Source organism: Mirounga angustirostris, unplaced genomic scaffold (assembly GCF_029215605.1).
Source record: "Mirounga angustirostris isolate CCGP_5_RB_7025 unplaced genomic scaffold, mMirAng1.0.hap1 SCAF_1, whole genome shotgun sequence".
NCBI classification, from domain to species: Eukaryota; Metazoa; Chordata; class Mammalia; order Carnivora; family Phocidae; genus Mirounga; species Mirounga angustirostris.
Genome location: NW_026991709.1, coordinates 92423966 through 92439652, shown reverse-complemented (window position 1 = coordinate 92439652; position 15687 = coordinate 92423966). Strand labels below are relative to the sequence as shown.

Here is a 15687-nt window from a genome sequence, read left to right as displayed (position 1 = left end):
TGACCATCTGTGTTTTTAACAAAAACACCAGGATCCTTATTAAATAAGAGAACCCTCATGCCTCGGCAAGGAAGAGGATGAGAATATCATTGTAATTGTGTTCTAGAAAGAAAGGTCTGAAGGATAAAGAGGGATACTGTAATGTGGCAGGTGAGCAAGCTATTACAATAATACAGAACAACTCTTCTTGGGCGCCTGGGTGGCTCAGTTGGTTAAGCAACTGCCTTTGGCTCAGGTCATGATCCTGGAGTCCCGGGATCAAGTTCCGCATCGGGCTCCCTGCTCGGCGGGGAGTCTGCTTCTCCCTCTGACCCTCCCCCGTCTCATGTAGTCTCTCTCATTCTCGCTCTCTCAAATGAATAAATAAATCTTTAAAAAAAAAAAATACAAAAAGAAAAGACAAGAAAATTTAAAAAATAATAATAATAATAATACAGAACAACTCTTCTTATACTTTACTGTGAATATGCCTCACATGGGTACCCTGTTAAAATGCAGAGTCGGTGCAGTATCAAAAGGACAAGAAATAATAGGCATTGGTGAGGATGTGGAGAAAAGGGAACCCTAGTGCCCTGTTGGTGGGAATGTAAATTGGTACAGCCACTATGGACAACAGTATGGAGGTTCCTCCAAAAAATAAAGATAGAAATACCAAATGATCCAGCATTTCCCCTTTTGGAATATTTACCTGAAGAAAACAAAAACATTAACTCAAAAAGATGTATGCACCCCTACATTTATTGCAACATTATTTACAATAGCTGAGATATGGAAGTAACTTATTGATGAATGGATAAAGAAAATGTGGTGGAATATTAGCCATTAAAAAAAGATCTTGCCATTTGCAACAACATGGATGGACCTAGAGAGGGTATGATGCTAAGTGATAGAAGTCAAACAGGAAAAGACAAAATGCCATATGATTTCACTTATATGTGGAATCTAAAAACAAAAACCAACCAACAAAACAAAGCAAAACAGAACTAGACTCATAAATACAGGCAAAAAATTATTGGGTACCAGAGCAGGGATGGGTGGAAGGATGGGCAAACAGGTGAAAGAGATTAAGAGGTACAAACTTCCAGTTGTAAAATAAATAAGTCAGACGGATGCAAAGTTCAGAACACGGAATATAGTCAATGATATTTTAATAACTCTGCATGGTGACAGATGGTAACTATATGTATCGTAGTGAGCATTTGATGACGTATATGAATGTTGAATTACAATGTTGTACACCTGAAACGAATATAGTATTATATGCCAACTATACTTCAATGAAAAATAATAGTAATAAAATAATAAAAATAAAATGCAGATTCTGATTCAGTAGGTCTGGGGCAGGGCCTGAGATTTTGCATTGCTAACAAGTTCATGGGTGATGCCCATGCTCAGATGACATTTGAGTAAGGATGTGGAGGACAGGCAGGACAATGACAGTGAGAAGAGCAAGACCATATGGGATTGATTTAAAATGAATGCAAATGGCAACTGTGTCATGCTGTCTGTAACACCATATGATCACATTTACTTACGGTTGTGTAGTAATCAAATAAGTCAGTCCATAACAATAAAATAACAGTGGGCATACTGTATCAAATATCAGACAAAATAAAGCACATTATAGAACAGGAAAGGCCAGAACACCTGAACATAAGTAATATTGTAAATGTGACATGGGAAGTCAGCATCTAAAAAAAAATCTATAATAAATTGCTAATGAATTGCTAACCACATTACAATTTAGTGGCTTTAGAGTTTGGGATTTAACACACACAAATCTATGTTGGTTTCCACCTAGTTTCATTTCACTCATTTGTTTCTTAACATATAGGCTGGCTTCTTCCCAATAAAAGGGGATGGGATGGATTTAGGATAACTAACAGTGAAGGACCTACATGTGACATGGTTAACAAAAGGAAAAACATTAAGGTCACAGAAAGCAAATACCGAACCACAACGTTAACATAATTATGGCGATGGCCTGCCATCACGCATCTGAGCTTCCTGGTTTTTCTTACCCAGTGAATAAATTACAGAAATAAAAAGGTATCCCCCCCCAAAAATTAAATTCTAAAGGAAGTTTCTCATTTGGGACCTAACAGCGGGCAACTGAGTAGTATAATGGATAACACTGTCAGTAATTGTCAGCAAATGCAGGAATTCTGCATTTTGTAAGAATTCTCCTAACACTCCTCAGTGTAAATGCCCAAGCCATGATATAAACGAGGACTGAGCGGTTCAGAGGGCCTGAGTTATGAGTGCAGACAAGAAGCTGCCTATCACGATAAACCTCAGGTCAGGATAAAAGAGTGCGGGGCGGATCACATATCTGCTCAAGTTCCCTCTTTAGCTGCAGTCCCTTCCCCTGGCTGCACCTGCGGGACAAGTCAGCGGGCACAAGGCATGGCGCAGGCCCAGAGCGCTGCCGTGCTATCCTGCTGGCTGGGAAGGAGCCAGAGGCTGTGAAAACCACAGCTGTCAGGCTTGCCAATCTGAGAAGAAAGTCAAACACAGCAGACTTGTGAACGTGTGCCTCGACGTCAAGCACACCCCAATGGCAGCAGAGCCAGCTCTCACCAGAGCGCCACACCAGGGACCCCGGTGCGGGATGCCGGTGGGGCGACCCCTATCCAGGTGTACCAGCTCCCAGGACTGGCATTACAGAACAAATCTCAGAAATGTTTCTGAGAGCAGAGGCTGGTGGCACAACCACCAGGACAAAGACGGCAAAACATGGCCTTAGGGACAGGCCACAAGGTACCAATGTGCAGATAGGCCCTACCCCAGGACATCTGGTGTAGGGGGCTGTGATGTTGGCTGTGTCATCCTGCAGAAATGGGTACATTTCTCTAATTGGCACAGAGGCTCTGTATAGGCTATCAACAGCCTTGTTCAGCAATGGCAAGGGGATGGCTGGGTGTACTCTGGGGTGAGCACTGGTCAGCACTGGGGGTGCCATTCATGTGGTCTCCTACGTGCATTCCTTCCCTGCCCCTCCAAGATGGGGCAGCCTGGAAATACAGAAGAGTTTAGTAGTAACAGCTAGATTTTTTTTTTTTTTTTTTTTTTTAAAGAGATTCCATGCCCAGTGTGTTGTCCAACACGGGGCTTGAACTCATGACCCTGAGATCAAGACCTGAGCTGAGATAAGGGTTGGATGCTTAACCGACCGAGCCACCCAAGCTGGATGGTAGCTGGATTTTGAAAGCTGAATGCCAAAGATAATAATTTTTGTTTTGGTCATGAATTCTTTTTAATAGTCATTAGATATCAGAGTAAATTGACTCCTGGCCTTATATAAAGCTCTTCTTAATTAGGCCATTCATTAAAACTCTTCTGATCTTTTTCATTTCTCTCTTTTGTCAGATTTTTTTTTCTTTAAGGAGAGGATATGCATCAAGAAAGGAATTGGTCAACCCGTCTTCTGGAAGTCAGCACTAGCTGCACAGGGAGTAAGCGCCTAACTACCAGTCATCCTCCCTGGGCTCCGATTCCAGCTCAGCCACCCGCCCGACTGTGTGAACTTGGGTAACTGAGCCTGAGGATTCCATCCATAAAATGAGGGCAACAGTGATGCCCAGCTCATCCGTGTTTGTGCGAAATAACAGAGATGATTCACATACATTGCTCAGCACTACGCCTCACACCAATAACTAGGCAGTTTTACAAACACTCTTGTTCTCAAGTAGGTGAGATCAGAGTCCATTCGAACAAGATGCCTCCTGCCCGGGCCACTCCTTGCCATTACTAAAATGCAAACACACCACCGGAGCCAGTCTTCTCAGCCTCACCTCCTCCTGTTCTCTCCCACCCCCAAGGTCTGGCTGTTCCTCAGATTTGCCCAGGATGTTCTCTGGGCTCCTACCTGTGCTATTCCTCTACCTAGAAATGATTTCTTCCAGATCCTCCCAGGGACGGTCCTTTCCTGTTTATTATCTCTCTGCTGAGACACTCCTCCCCAGGGAGGCCTTCCCAGGCTAGTCAATCTTAAAAAGCTGGCCCCACCCCACCCCACCGTTCCGTTCCAGCGTGTTTCGCTTCCTCATGACATTTCACTGGAATTACCTGTCTGCTTGTTCACTGTCTGTAGGTTTCCTGGTATAGCTCAAAGTTCAGCAAAATAAATGCTACACTTATTTCTTAAAATTTATGTATCTCCTTCCCCTCAGACATTATTTGAGATAAGAAACTTATCTAGTCCACCACCTGATGCAGAGAAGTTGCTCAACAGATCGGCTGTTTAAGCAGATGTTTTAAATTGTGGGAAGAAATGTTTGCCGTGTTTGTCTTTTTTTTTTTTTTTTCCTTTTACTTGTCCCTGAGACAAGGTTATCATGAGACTTGATTTAAAGTTTAATTGCCCCATTTGCTTTACCTTGATTTGTCAATGTAGCATAAATGAGAAAGTGACCAGAATGCTTTATATGGGTACAAAAATTAAAAAGAGTTATAAATGTGTCATCCTTAAAAGTGACTCCTATTTAGATACAATAGCTTCTACCATGAGAAAATTTCTAAACTAATTTTGTCAGCTGTATCTTCTCATTTTATTTGGTACTGATACTTTATCACCCACAAACGTAACTCAGGAAATACTTATTAATGGGGAACCAAAGCTTCAATCTTCGTGGAAAGATTTACACAATTTAAAACGATGACACATTTCATTCCAGGGAGGATCATATCTCTTTAGATTGTCCTGGTTGAAGCCTGATTTAATCCCAAGTTTAAGATGCGAGGGAGCTAGGTTATTTTATATAACCAAGTCTGGCCCCCATCTTTTCTGGCTGCCCCTTCTCATGGAGGTTTTAACTCCAACAGCAGTTTCCTGACACGGGGAGCTAAAGTCACCCCCCCACCCCCGCCCCGGTTCCTCAAGTCCCTCACCATCCCACTGCCTTCCAGTCACAGCTGCACGGACACCGTTCACACTGCTTGTCAGCTTCGTCACTGTCTTCCTTTCTCCTCTAGTAAAGCTCGAGGGCAGGGACTTTGGTTTTTACAGGAGCTAGCACACAACCTGGCAAACATTAGGCACTCAATAAATGACTGCATGGACCAGACCAAGGCTTCCATTTCTTGAGTTGATGGCTCAGGTCGGTTGGCCCACAAGTCTACTCTGAGACAAGGAGGTGAGTAAAAGTCGTTCATAAAGGGGCATATTAGGGAGTTATTAGGAGCCTGGCAGGGAAGGAGGAGGAGGAGGAAAGGAGCCAGTGAGGATGTGAGGGCTGCACACCTGCCAGGGGACTCTGGAGACGGTGCAGAGCTTCTGGCAGAATCACCCCACCAGAGGGCTGCCAGGGCAGGATGCCTGCCAGCTCTTGGCTAAGGACTGCTCCTGGGGGCTGTGAACACTTCCAGTCTGCTCTGCACGCACGCAGGCGGACCCTAACTGCCCAGAGTGTCTGCAGTCAAAGACTTGCAAGTGTTTGCCTTTTGAAACCTTGTAAGTGGCCCCCAGCAGCTAGCTACCTTAGCTAAAGCCGATGCGGGGGAGTGGGGGTGCTCAGGAGGAATCTGCACCAGGGCCCTACTGTGTGCTTATGTAAGTTACAGAAGTTTATTTGAAAGCACATATTTTCTAGTATACTACTTCCTTTTTTTATTTCAGTAAAACTGTTTTACTGGAACACAGAAATTTTCAATTTTCTCTAATCTCTTCATCTTTTCCCTGTAATTTCTTCCATCCTTTCAAAATCTTTGAGAAAATAAGAGCCTGACTTAATGGTGTTTTTAGCTGGTAGTGTACCTTAAAAATGTTTAAAGGTAAATCTTAGTTCAGAGTTTATATATTTTTAATATACACTTAGCTCAGTCTCATATGTACACATGAGCTCATATAACTTTTTCAAGGTTGGGGAAATATATACTTCTTAGTATTTTTTCCAAAATCCCAGTGAAGTATTATTATTAACAAACAACTATTGTCTCTTACATTCAAAACGCTGTGATAAGTGCTTTGAGGACACAAATAAGAATCAGATGAGAATACTGATCCACAGGAGTCTTTGGTTGCGTAGGACACATGATAGGAATTAAAGTTCTCTGTCTATATCACACAGCACAATATACATCCTCACAAATGTAAGTCTAAAATTATCATCCCTGAAGTCTGGCCGATTTTTCTTTTTTTTAGTTTATTTTTTAAGTATACAGTTCAGTGGTTTTTTAGTATATTTGTAAAGTTGTGTACCATCACCACTAATATCTAATTCAGAATATTGTCACCACCCAAAAGAAACCCCATATCCATTAGCAGTCACTTCCCATTCTCCTTTCCTCCCAGCCTCTGGAGACCACTCATCTACTCTGTCTCTATAGATTTGTCTATTCTGGACATTTCATATGAATGGAATCATAATATGTGGCCTTTTGTGTCTGGCTTTTTTTCACTTAGCATATTTTTTTTTTTTTTTTTTGCGAGAGAGAGAATGAGAGACAGAGAGCACGAGAGGGAGGAGGGTCAGAGGGAGAAGCAGACTCCTTGCCGAGCAGGGAGCCGGATGCGGGACTTGATCCCGGGACTCCAGGATCATGACCTGAGCCGAAGGCAGTCGCTCAACCGACTGAGCCACCCAGGCGCCCCTCACTTAGCATATTTTTGAGATTCATTCAGGATATAGCATGAATTAGCACTTCATTCTTTTTTTTTCATTAAAAATTTCTAAATATTTTATTCACATGCTGTAAAACTCATTCTTTAAAAGTATATAGTTCAGTGGTTTGTAATATATTCAAAAAGTTATACAACCATATATCTTCATCAAACCGGAAAGAAACCACATATCCATTAATCTTCATTCTTTTTTATGGCCAAATAATATTCCACTGTGGTACAGATATACCACATTTTGTTTACTCATTCATCAGGTGATGGACATCTGGATGGCTCACACCTTTTGGCTATTCTGAATAATCCTGCTATGAAAGTTCTTCTACAAGTTTTGATACAGACACATTTTTTTCAATTCTTTTGTGTAAATACCTAGAGTTACCATGTGCCCTGGTAATCCCACTTCCTATGTTTGAGGAACTACTGCACTGTTTTCTAGAGTGGCTGCACCATTTTCTATTTCTACCAGCAATGTAGGAGTGTTCCATTTTCTCTACATCCTTGTCAACAACACTTGTTATTGCGTATCTTTTTCATGATGGCCATCCTAGTGGGTGTGAAGTTGGACCCCACTATGGTTTTGAGCTGTATTCCCCTTATATAGTGCTGTTGAGATATCTACTTGTACTTATTGGCCATTTGTATATGTTCTTTGGCTGACCAATGTTTGAGTTCTATTGCCCACTGGGTTTTTATGTATATAATAAAATTTGCATACTCTGCCTACAAGCTCAGGTTTGAGTTAGAATGTTGACATGGATGCTGAAACCTGGAACTGAAAATAATTTAAAGTTTGCTCTGCCATGACTTTCAAAGGATATATAACTGATTTATAATTGAAAACTAGTGTGAAAATTCCCCAAATATCCAGTTTATTAAAACAAACACACAAAGTTGCTAAGACCTACCTTTTTGACCAGCGGTAGCAGGCTCTTCCCTGACCACAGCAATTCAGGCCTGGTATTCTGTGTCCCCCAGATCTTTTCATTATCATACCTTCTCTGAAAGAGAAATCAAGTTAACCCAGCATCTTCAAATTTCCAACTCGCACTTCGCTGATATAGCCTCATGACTTGGGACTAAATAAACTGCTTCATTCTCATGTCACTTTCCTCTCCTTCCTTCTTCACCCTCAGATAGCTCAATGTGACATTCACTAGGCTGGATACTCTAGCAGCTGAACTCTAAAAGCACCTGGTCGGATTGGAGGCAGCAAAATTCTCCTGCACACACTGCAGGACCTTAAGCGGTCTGGCTTCTGGCTCCATATGCTGACTGTGCCCTCCAGTCATTGTGACAAGCTGAAAAAGACCCCACAATTGCCAAAGGCCTAGACAGGGACGGTTCAGCTGCTGTTGAGACCACTGGTTCCCTGTTTAAATATTTGAAAGTCGCTAAGAGAACCGCTCTTAACAGTTCTCATCACCAGAAAACCTGAGCCCACAGGTTCCCAAATACTCCTCATCCTTTTACCTACAGTTCTAGGACCAAGCCATACCAAAGGAACAGAGCACAGCTATTAGAGCTTTGGAAAGAGAAATATCTTGATTTTGAAAGATAGGACAAGAAAGGCTATAATACTAATGGCTTAACAAAAGAAAAAAATTAAAACCACTACTAACAATGCTCTTAGGTCTAAAGAAGCTAAGCTCTTTTTTTTTTTTTTTGTAGTTTTAATTTTATTATGTTATGTTAGTCACCATACAATACATCATTAGCTTTTGATGTGGTGGTCCACGATCCATTGTTTTCGTATAACACCCAGTGCTCCATGCAGTACGTGCCCTCCTTAATACCCATCACCGGGCCAACCAATCCCCCCCCCCTTCCCCTCTAAAACCCTGTTTGTTTCTCAGAATCCATAGTCTCTCATGGTTCATCTCTCCCTCCAAACCCCCAACCCCATTTTTCCCTTCTTTCTCCTAATGTCCTCCATGTTATTCCTTGTATTCCACAAATAAGTGAAACCATATGATAATTGACTTTCTCTGCTTGACTTATTTCACTTAGCATAATCTCCAGTCCCATCCATGTTGATGTAAAAGTTGGGTATTCATCCTTTCTGATGGCTGAGTAATATTCCATTGTATATATGGACCACATCTTCTTTATCCATTCATCTGTTGAAGGGCATCTCGGCTCTTTCCACAGTTTGGCTATTGTGGACATTGCTGCTATGAACATTGGGGTGCATATGGCCCTTTAAAGAAGCTAAGCTCTTGACAACATTAAGCTCTCACATTAGGAAGGAAAATAATCATTAAGTAAATTTCAACTTGTTACCTAACATAAATTTTACACAGTATTATTTTTAATCGTGAAAATGAATGATTAACAGCTAACTTTTATAAGTTATTTAAAGAAGGGATCTGGTATATTTGATTTTTTAAGTTGAGATATAATTGACATACAACATATACTAGTTTCAGGTATACAACACATTAATTTGATATCTGTATATATTGCAAAATGGTCACCCCAGTAAGTCTAGTGAATATCCATCACCATACGTAGTTATAAATTTTTTTCTGGTGATGAGAACTGTTAAGAGCGGTTCTCTTAGTGACTTTCAAATATACAACACAGTATATTTATTTCTAATGCTTTCTCCCCCATACCATATTTGCTACCTGTATTAAACATTCCTAATGTTGGGCCAGAGGAAACCTGTGCTGTAAGCACATAAAGAAAGAGGGTGGGGCAGTTGCTACCCTTGTTCAATAGAGCAAGGTAGCACTGTGTATAAACAGATTCCCCAAGTGGCTCTGACTCTGTCGGGAATAAAAGGAACAGGTAGTAAAGTCAGGTAAGCTCTGTCACCATGGCATGCCGGTAAATCAAATGATGATGTTTATCAACTTTCACACTTCTTTTAACATGCAACACTGGAACTTACATGCCCTTTGGTCCCAAATCATGGATGAAAGACAGCTGGCTTATGCCAAGGAACTCTGTCTGAAAAGAGGCCAAAAATCCATACTTTAGAAATGCAGAAAGAGATAAATTTAGACATTTGAAAGAAAAAAAAAACAGGCATTAGATACCGCTATGTGTCAACACAATCTGGGGGACTACACAGATCAAAACAATGGCATTGCCCTGAAAGAACAGATTAGAAGTGTATACATAATTAAGACACAACCAAGAGAGTGATGTGCGCTCTCAAATGTAGAGAATGAATGCTCAAGAAAGTCGCAAAGAGAGATTTTACTCCCAAAATTCGTCTGTGTTTCTGTTGTTGGGGAGGGAGGACTGTGTGGCATAGTGTAGGCACAAATAGTGTTGTGTGAAGGCAGTGATGTTGGCGCCAGGGTCTGGGAGGTAGACTAGATTTGCCATGTGGAAATGGAAGATGAAGGGGGAGAGAGGACAGGGAAGGTGTAAAAAGGTCATTGGATGTACAGTTGGGCTACAGCGAGTAAGATGAAGAGAGTAATGTAAAATTAAATGGTAGAGTAGGTTGAAGGGAGTTTGGGGAGATCTTTGAACATCAGGAATACCAGAATATTTTCATACAAATGAAATACAATAAGGGGCGCCTGGGTAGCTCAGTTGGTTGACTGTCTGACTCTTTGATTTTGCCTCAGGTTATGATCTCAGGGTTGTGAGATCGAGTCCCGAATCAGGCTCATGCTCAGTGGGGAGTCTGCTCGAGATTCTCTCTCTCCTTCTCCCTTTGACCCTCCCCCCCACCCACACTCTAAAAAAAGAAATAAAATCATTTTACATAAGAATAATATAAAAATAATTCTATTTTTAGTGAGTAGAAAAGGAAGAGAATTTCAGGCCCATCCATACCATATAAATTAAGGGAAGATAAAAACTACAAATACTATGATGACATCAACAGCTAACATTTACTGAGTGCTTAATATCTATCTGTTGGCCCTGAACTAAGCATTTTTCACACATTATCTCAAATCTCTCTGAAATAGGTGCTATTTTTCTCATTGTACAGAAGAGGAAACTGAGGCTTAGAGCAGGGATAGGCAAACTTTCTCTGCAAAGAGTCAGACATAAAAATTTTAGGCTTTGTGAATTGCATACATTTACTATTATAGCATAAAAGCTGCCATGAACAATACATAAATGAACAAGCATGGCTGTATTCCATTAAAACTTAATTTATGCATACTAAAATACAAATTCAGGGCGCCTGGGTGGCTCAGTCGTTAAGCGTCTGCCTTCGGCTCAGGTCATGATCTCAGGGTCCTGGGATAGAGCCCCAAATCGGGCTCCCTGCTCCGCGGGAAGCCTGCTTCTCCCTCTCCCCTCCCCCTGCTTGTATCTCTCTTTGTCAAATAAATAAATAAAATCTTTTAAAAAAAATAAAAAATAAAATAAAATACAAATTCAATATAATTTTTATGTCATGAAATATTATTTTTTAAGACTTTTTCAAACATTTAAGAATGTAAAAACTATTCTTAGCTCATGGACCATACAAAAATAGGCAGTGGGCTTGATCTGGTCCATGGGCCATAGTTTACCAACCCCTGGTGTAGAGAAGTTAAATAAATTGTCCAAGATAGAGGCACCCAGGTGCCACAGTCAGTTAAGCATCTAACTCTTGGTTTCAGCTCAGGTCATGATCTCAGGGTCGTGAGATCCAGCCCCAAGTTGGGCTCCACACTCAGCACAGAGTTTGCTTAAGACTCTCTCTCCCTCTCCCTCTACCCCCTTCACCCCCATGTGCGCTTTCTCTCTAAAATAAATAAATAAATCTTTTTAAAAAACTGTCCAAGATAATGTAATTAGCAAGGGATAGATTCAGAATTAAGTCAGACCAGACAGTATCCTCAAAACAAAGCTGCAAAAGCAGTAAATCATTCACCATGAGTGTTAGATGAAAACATGAAAGCACAAAGGGGAAAACCAGTGGACATTACATAATTCTCAGCATATGCAGGAGTTTTGCCTCATGTATTACTTGAAACAGCTAGAGTTAGACATTATTCTGCTCCCAAATGACAGAATTTTCTTTAAAAGGAGGCAGAGTAGGCCCAGATCTACCAATGGTTGTACACCATGTCAATAACAGCATTAACAGAAAATTCAAAATCAAGAAGATATGCTCCTGGCATCAGGAAGCAGAGGGGAGACCAGACACAGAAAATACTCCACATCAACAAAGTTCTGTGGGCAGAACCACAACAATGACATGTCAAAGCAGTTACAGAGGGAAGGTTCCCAAGCTGATGTGACACCTAAGAAGAAATGGCATTTGATCTAGGCTTATAAATGGGATTAATAAAATGAAACCTAACAGTTTTCCTTTAAAGTTTTGTGTATGTGATTGGAAATAATCTAGTATTAACCTTGTGAGCAAAAAATTATAAATCTCTCACTGCTGTCAGTCCTTACCCAATTAAATGCTTCCATTTCTTTCTTAGGGTTATTTGAGGAAGTATTTAAAATTCAGAAACACTTATTTTTAACGTCTTGAGGAACCTCCATACTGTTTTCCTACGACCCAGTAATTGCACTACTAGGTATTTACCCCAAAGATACAGATGTAGGTGAAAAGAAGGGGCACATGCACCCCAATGTTCATAGCAGCAATGTCCACAATAGCCAAACTGTGGAAGGAGCCGAGATGCCATATCAACAGACGAATGGATAAAGAAGATGTGGTCCATATATACAATGGAATATTACTCAACCATCAGAAAGGATGAATACCCACCCTTTGCATCAACATGGAGGGGATTATGCTAAGTGAAATAAGTCAAGCAGAGAAAGACAATTATCATATGGTTTCACTCATATGTGGAACATAAGGAATAGAGCAGAGGACCACAGGGGAAGGGAGGGAAAACTGAATGGGAAGAAATCAGAGAAGGAGACAAAATCATGAGAGACTCTGGACTCCGGGAAACAAACTGAGGGTTCTAGAGGGGAGGGGGGAAGGGGGATGGGGTGACCAGGTGATGGGTATTAAGGAGGGCACGTGTTGTGATGAGCACTGGGTGTTATACGCAACTAACGAATTGTTGAACACTACAACAAAATCTTATGATGTACTATATGCTGACTAACTGAACACAGTAAAAAAAATACAATTAAAATTTAAAAATTAAAAATTAAATTTAGAAAGACTTGGGGCGCCTGGGTGGCTCAGTCCATTAAGCGTCTGCCTTCAGCTCGGGTCATGAACCCGGGGTCCTGGGATCAAGCCCCACATCAGGCTCCCTGCTCAGCAGGGAGTCTGCTTCTCCCACTCCCTCTGCCCCTCCCCTGCTCGTGTTTTTTCTCTCTCTCTCACTCTCTCGTTTACTCGCTCTCAAATAAATAAAGAAAATCTTTAGAAAAAATTCAGAAAGACTTAAAAACCCCAAATCAAACATATCCTCACATTAAATTTTTATAAAGATTTTATAGTCTTTACGTTTCATTTCTTGTATAAGTACCATATTTTTTTAATCTGATTTGTGGAAATGCTTCTAATTGGAAAATACAGTAACGCGTAAGTTATTAGAAGGGACACTGCAGACTCTGAGAATAGAATCCAAAATGTTTTAAAACCCTAAGCCACAACCTGTCATTTTATCTCTAGGGAGCAAAGAGAAAACATCAATCCTAGTTTACCCTGAAAGAAACTACTACAGAAGTGTAACTAATCTATATGCAAAGCTACCGAACAGTTAAATGGAAGAACAGAAAATGAAAAGCAAAAATCAAGGAAACCATTTATCTAATACCTGGATAGTTTCTTATTCATATGGCTCTTATCATTGAGTTGACAGCAGAAGTATTCTTTGAAATAATTCAGAAATCATAACTTCAGAATATCACAATAAAATTGCTAAGTGTAAAGAATTTCATCTAAATAAAAAATACATTAGTAATGCAGAAAATCTAAAGTTGTGCACCAGTATAAAATTTAAAATTATCCTAATCACTTATTTTGACTAGGGAGAGATTTCAAGAAACAACTAGCCCTGGTACAGACCAAAAAAAAAAAAAAAAAAAAAAAAAAATCTCTGGCAATATACGCTCTAATACAGATTTATCAAATTAAAAGTAAATGTGGCAAGTTCAATTTAAAAGCAAACCCAAATAACACAATGTGAAATTGAACAAAGATTGTGTTGTCCACACTTCTCAGTGCATCCTTAGTGATGATAACAATTCCATTCTCTATTTGCCCAGGTGAGTCTCAAGAACATGAATTTAATGATCAATTTAGCTGGACAATGCTCCACAGGGCTTACTGATCTCTTGAATAATATATTAATCAATATATTTTTTTCCCAAAGGAACTTGGGCAAAGTACAAATAAATATTAGGCAAAGAAGTAAGTAAAGTTCCAATGACAAGGGACAAGCAATTAGCCCAAGGAGTAACAACAAACCCTGGAAATTACCTGGCAATCATGCATACACTGTTCCTCTACCTCATCTCTGTACTGGAAGGGAAGGGGGGTGTTCACAGGTCCCCTTTATGCCTGAGGTAGCAAAATTCCCAAGCAAGTGCCCAAGGGGGAAATTCTCAGAAGCAAGGGAGACAAGAGCATTGGGTTGGGCAGTGCCCTTTGGGGGGGTAGGAGGTTGGCTCACCTATTCCAGGAAAGCCTGCCTTCCAGGTCAGACAGTGAACACAGCCCCAGAGAAAAGAGAAGGCATCTCATCAATGTAGGAAACGGAGAGACTGGACTCTTCCCAACTCTTAACTCAATCATGAGAATGACAAGACTTCCCTTACTTTGTAGATGCAGCTTTTTAACAGTACAGCTTTTCTTTGTTGGCATGGAAACACTGTGTGCATCCTCATTCATCTTTACCTACTCTTCCCCTCAAACTAAATTCACTCACCTTATAAAACAAGGGATGGGTGAACTCATTATTAGTCTGTGGGATGCTTATCTTCTGATTTCCTTACTTCCCAGAGGGTGATTAGATTGAAATTACCCTCTTGGAGGTAAGGAATCTGAGTTACAACAGTCAAATGATTTACCGGAAGTTAGCAATACCCCTATCAACCTAGGATGCTTCTCCTGGAAATGATGCATTTCATTCCATTTCTAGATTTTAATCTTCAGCCGGAAAAAAAAGTGCATTTACTGTTCCTAATGACTCTTCCTTTAAATTCCCTGCAAGCTAAGCATTTTCCAGTTACTAATTAAAATGCTCAGCTAGTGGGTTCAGTACTAGAGCTAGCACTAATAGAATTTAGAATAGAAAAGGAATTCTGTTTGAGATTTTGTATGTTACAATTCAGTAAACACATCCCTTTTTTTAAAAACATATTTATGCCTTGAGGAGAGTGCAAAGACATTTATCCCCATTTTACAAATGAGTAAAGAAAATAGCATGAATTACCAATAATCCCTGAGGGAATTATCTGATGTTAAATCCACTAAAACATGAAGACGTGTTTTTCAGAACCTCAAGGAGGAGAAAAGGAATTTAAAAAGTCACTCTCCTGGAGAAAAAAATTCCTGATCTAAATACCAACCTAACCAATTACTATAAGAAAATAAGAAAAGCTGTTCATGTCTGGTTTCATTGAAATTCTATGGAAATGAGGGCGCCTGGGTGGCTCAGTTGGTTGGGCGACTGCCTTCGGCTCAGGTCATGATCCTGGAGTCCCAGGATCGAGTCCCGCATCGGGCTCCCTGCTCGGCGGGGGGTCTGTTTCTCCCTCTGACCCTCCCCCCTCTCATGTACTCTCTCTCATTCTCACTCTCTCAAATAAATAAATAAATAAATAAATCTTAAAAAAAAAAAAAAAAGAAATTCTATGGAAATGAGAGACATGATCCTATCTGATCTCTTGACCTATGATCCATGGTCTCTGGCATAAAAACCCAAATTAACTTCTAATAGGCTTGTTTTACACTTATAAAAATATAAATTAATTATATGTGATTGTATAAAAATAAATTTTACTATGATTTTACAGACTGGAGTTGCAATATTTCTCACAGTTATCAAAGGAGACACAAAGATGCCAATCTAATTTCACAAAATATGAGGCAAAAGCCTGTAAATCTAGTCTCTAGACCAGATTACATTACGTGAAAGTTCAATAATGTTAGAAAATTAAGATAGATCAAATTGTATCCT

At 40.2% G+C, this 15687-nt stretch overlaps 1 protein-coding gene across 10 annotated transcripts in view; it reads right to left on the bottom strand.

Annotated features, from left to right (window-relative positions):
• The window catches only part of PLD1 (phospholipase D1), a 192261-nt gene that overhangs the window by 102217 nt on the left and 74357 nt on the right, over window positions 1-15687 (bottom strand). For all 10 annotated transcript variants that reach the window (XM_064585334.1, XM_064585317.1, XM_064585348.1 and 7 more), the window contains 2 exons: window positions 9516-9574; window positions 7528-7620 (listed from right to left, as the gene is read on the bottom strand). In XM_064585334.1, the coding sequence (XP_064441404.1) occupies window positions 7528-7620; window positions 9516-9574 (152 nt within the window). The remainder of the gene's footprint in view (window positions 1-7527; window positions 7621-9515; window positions 9575-15687) is intronic.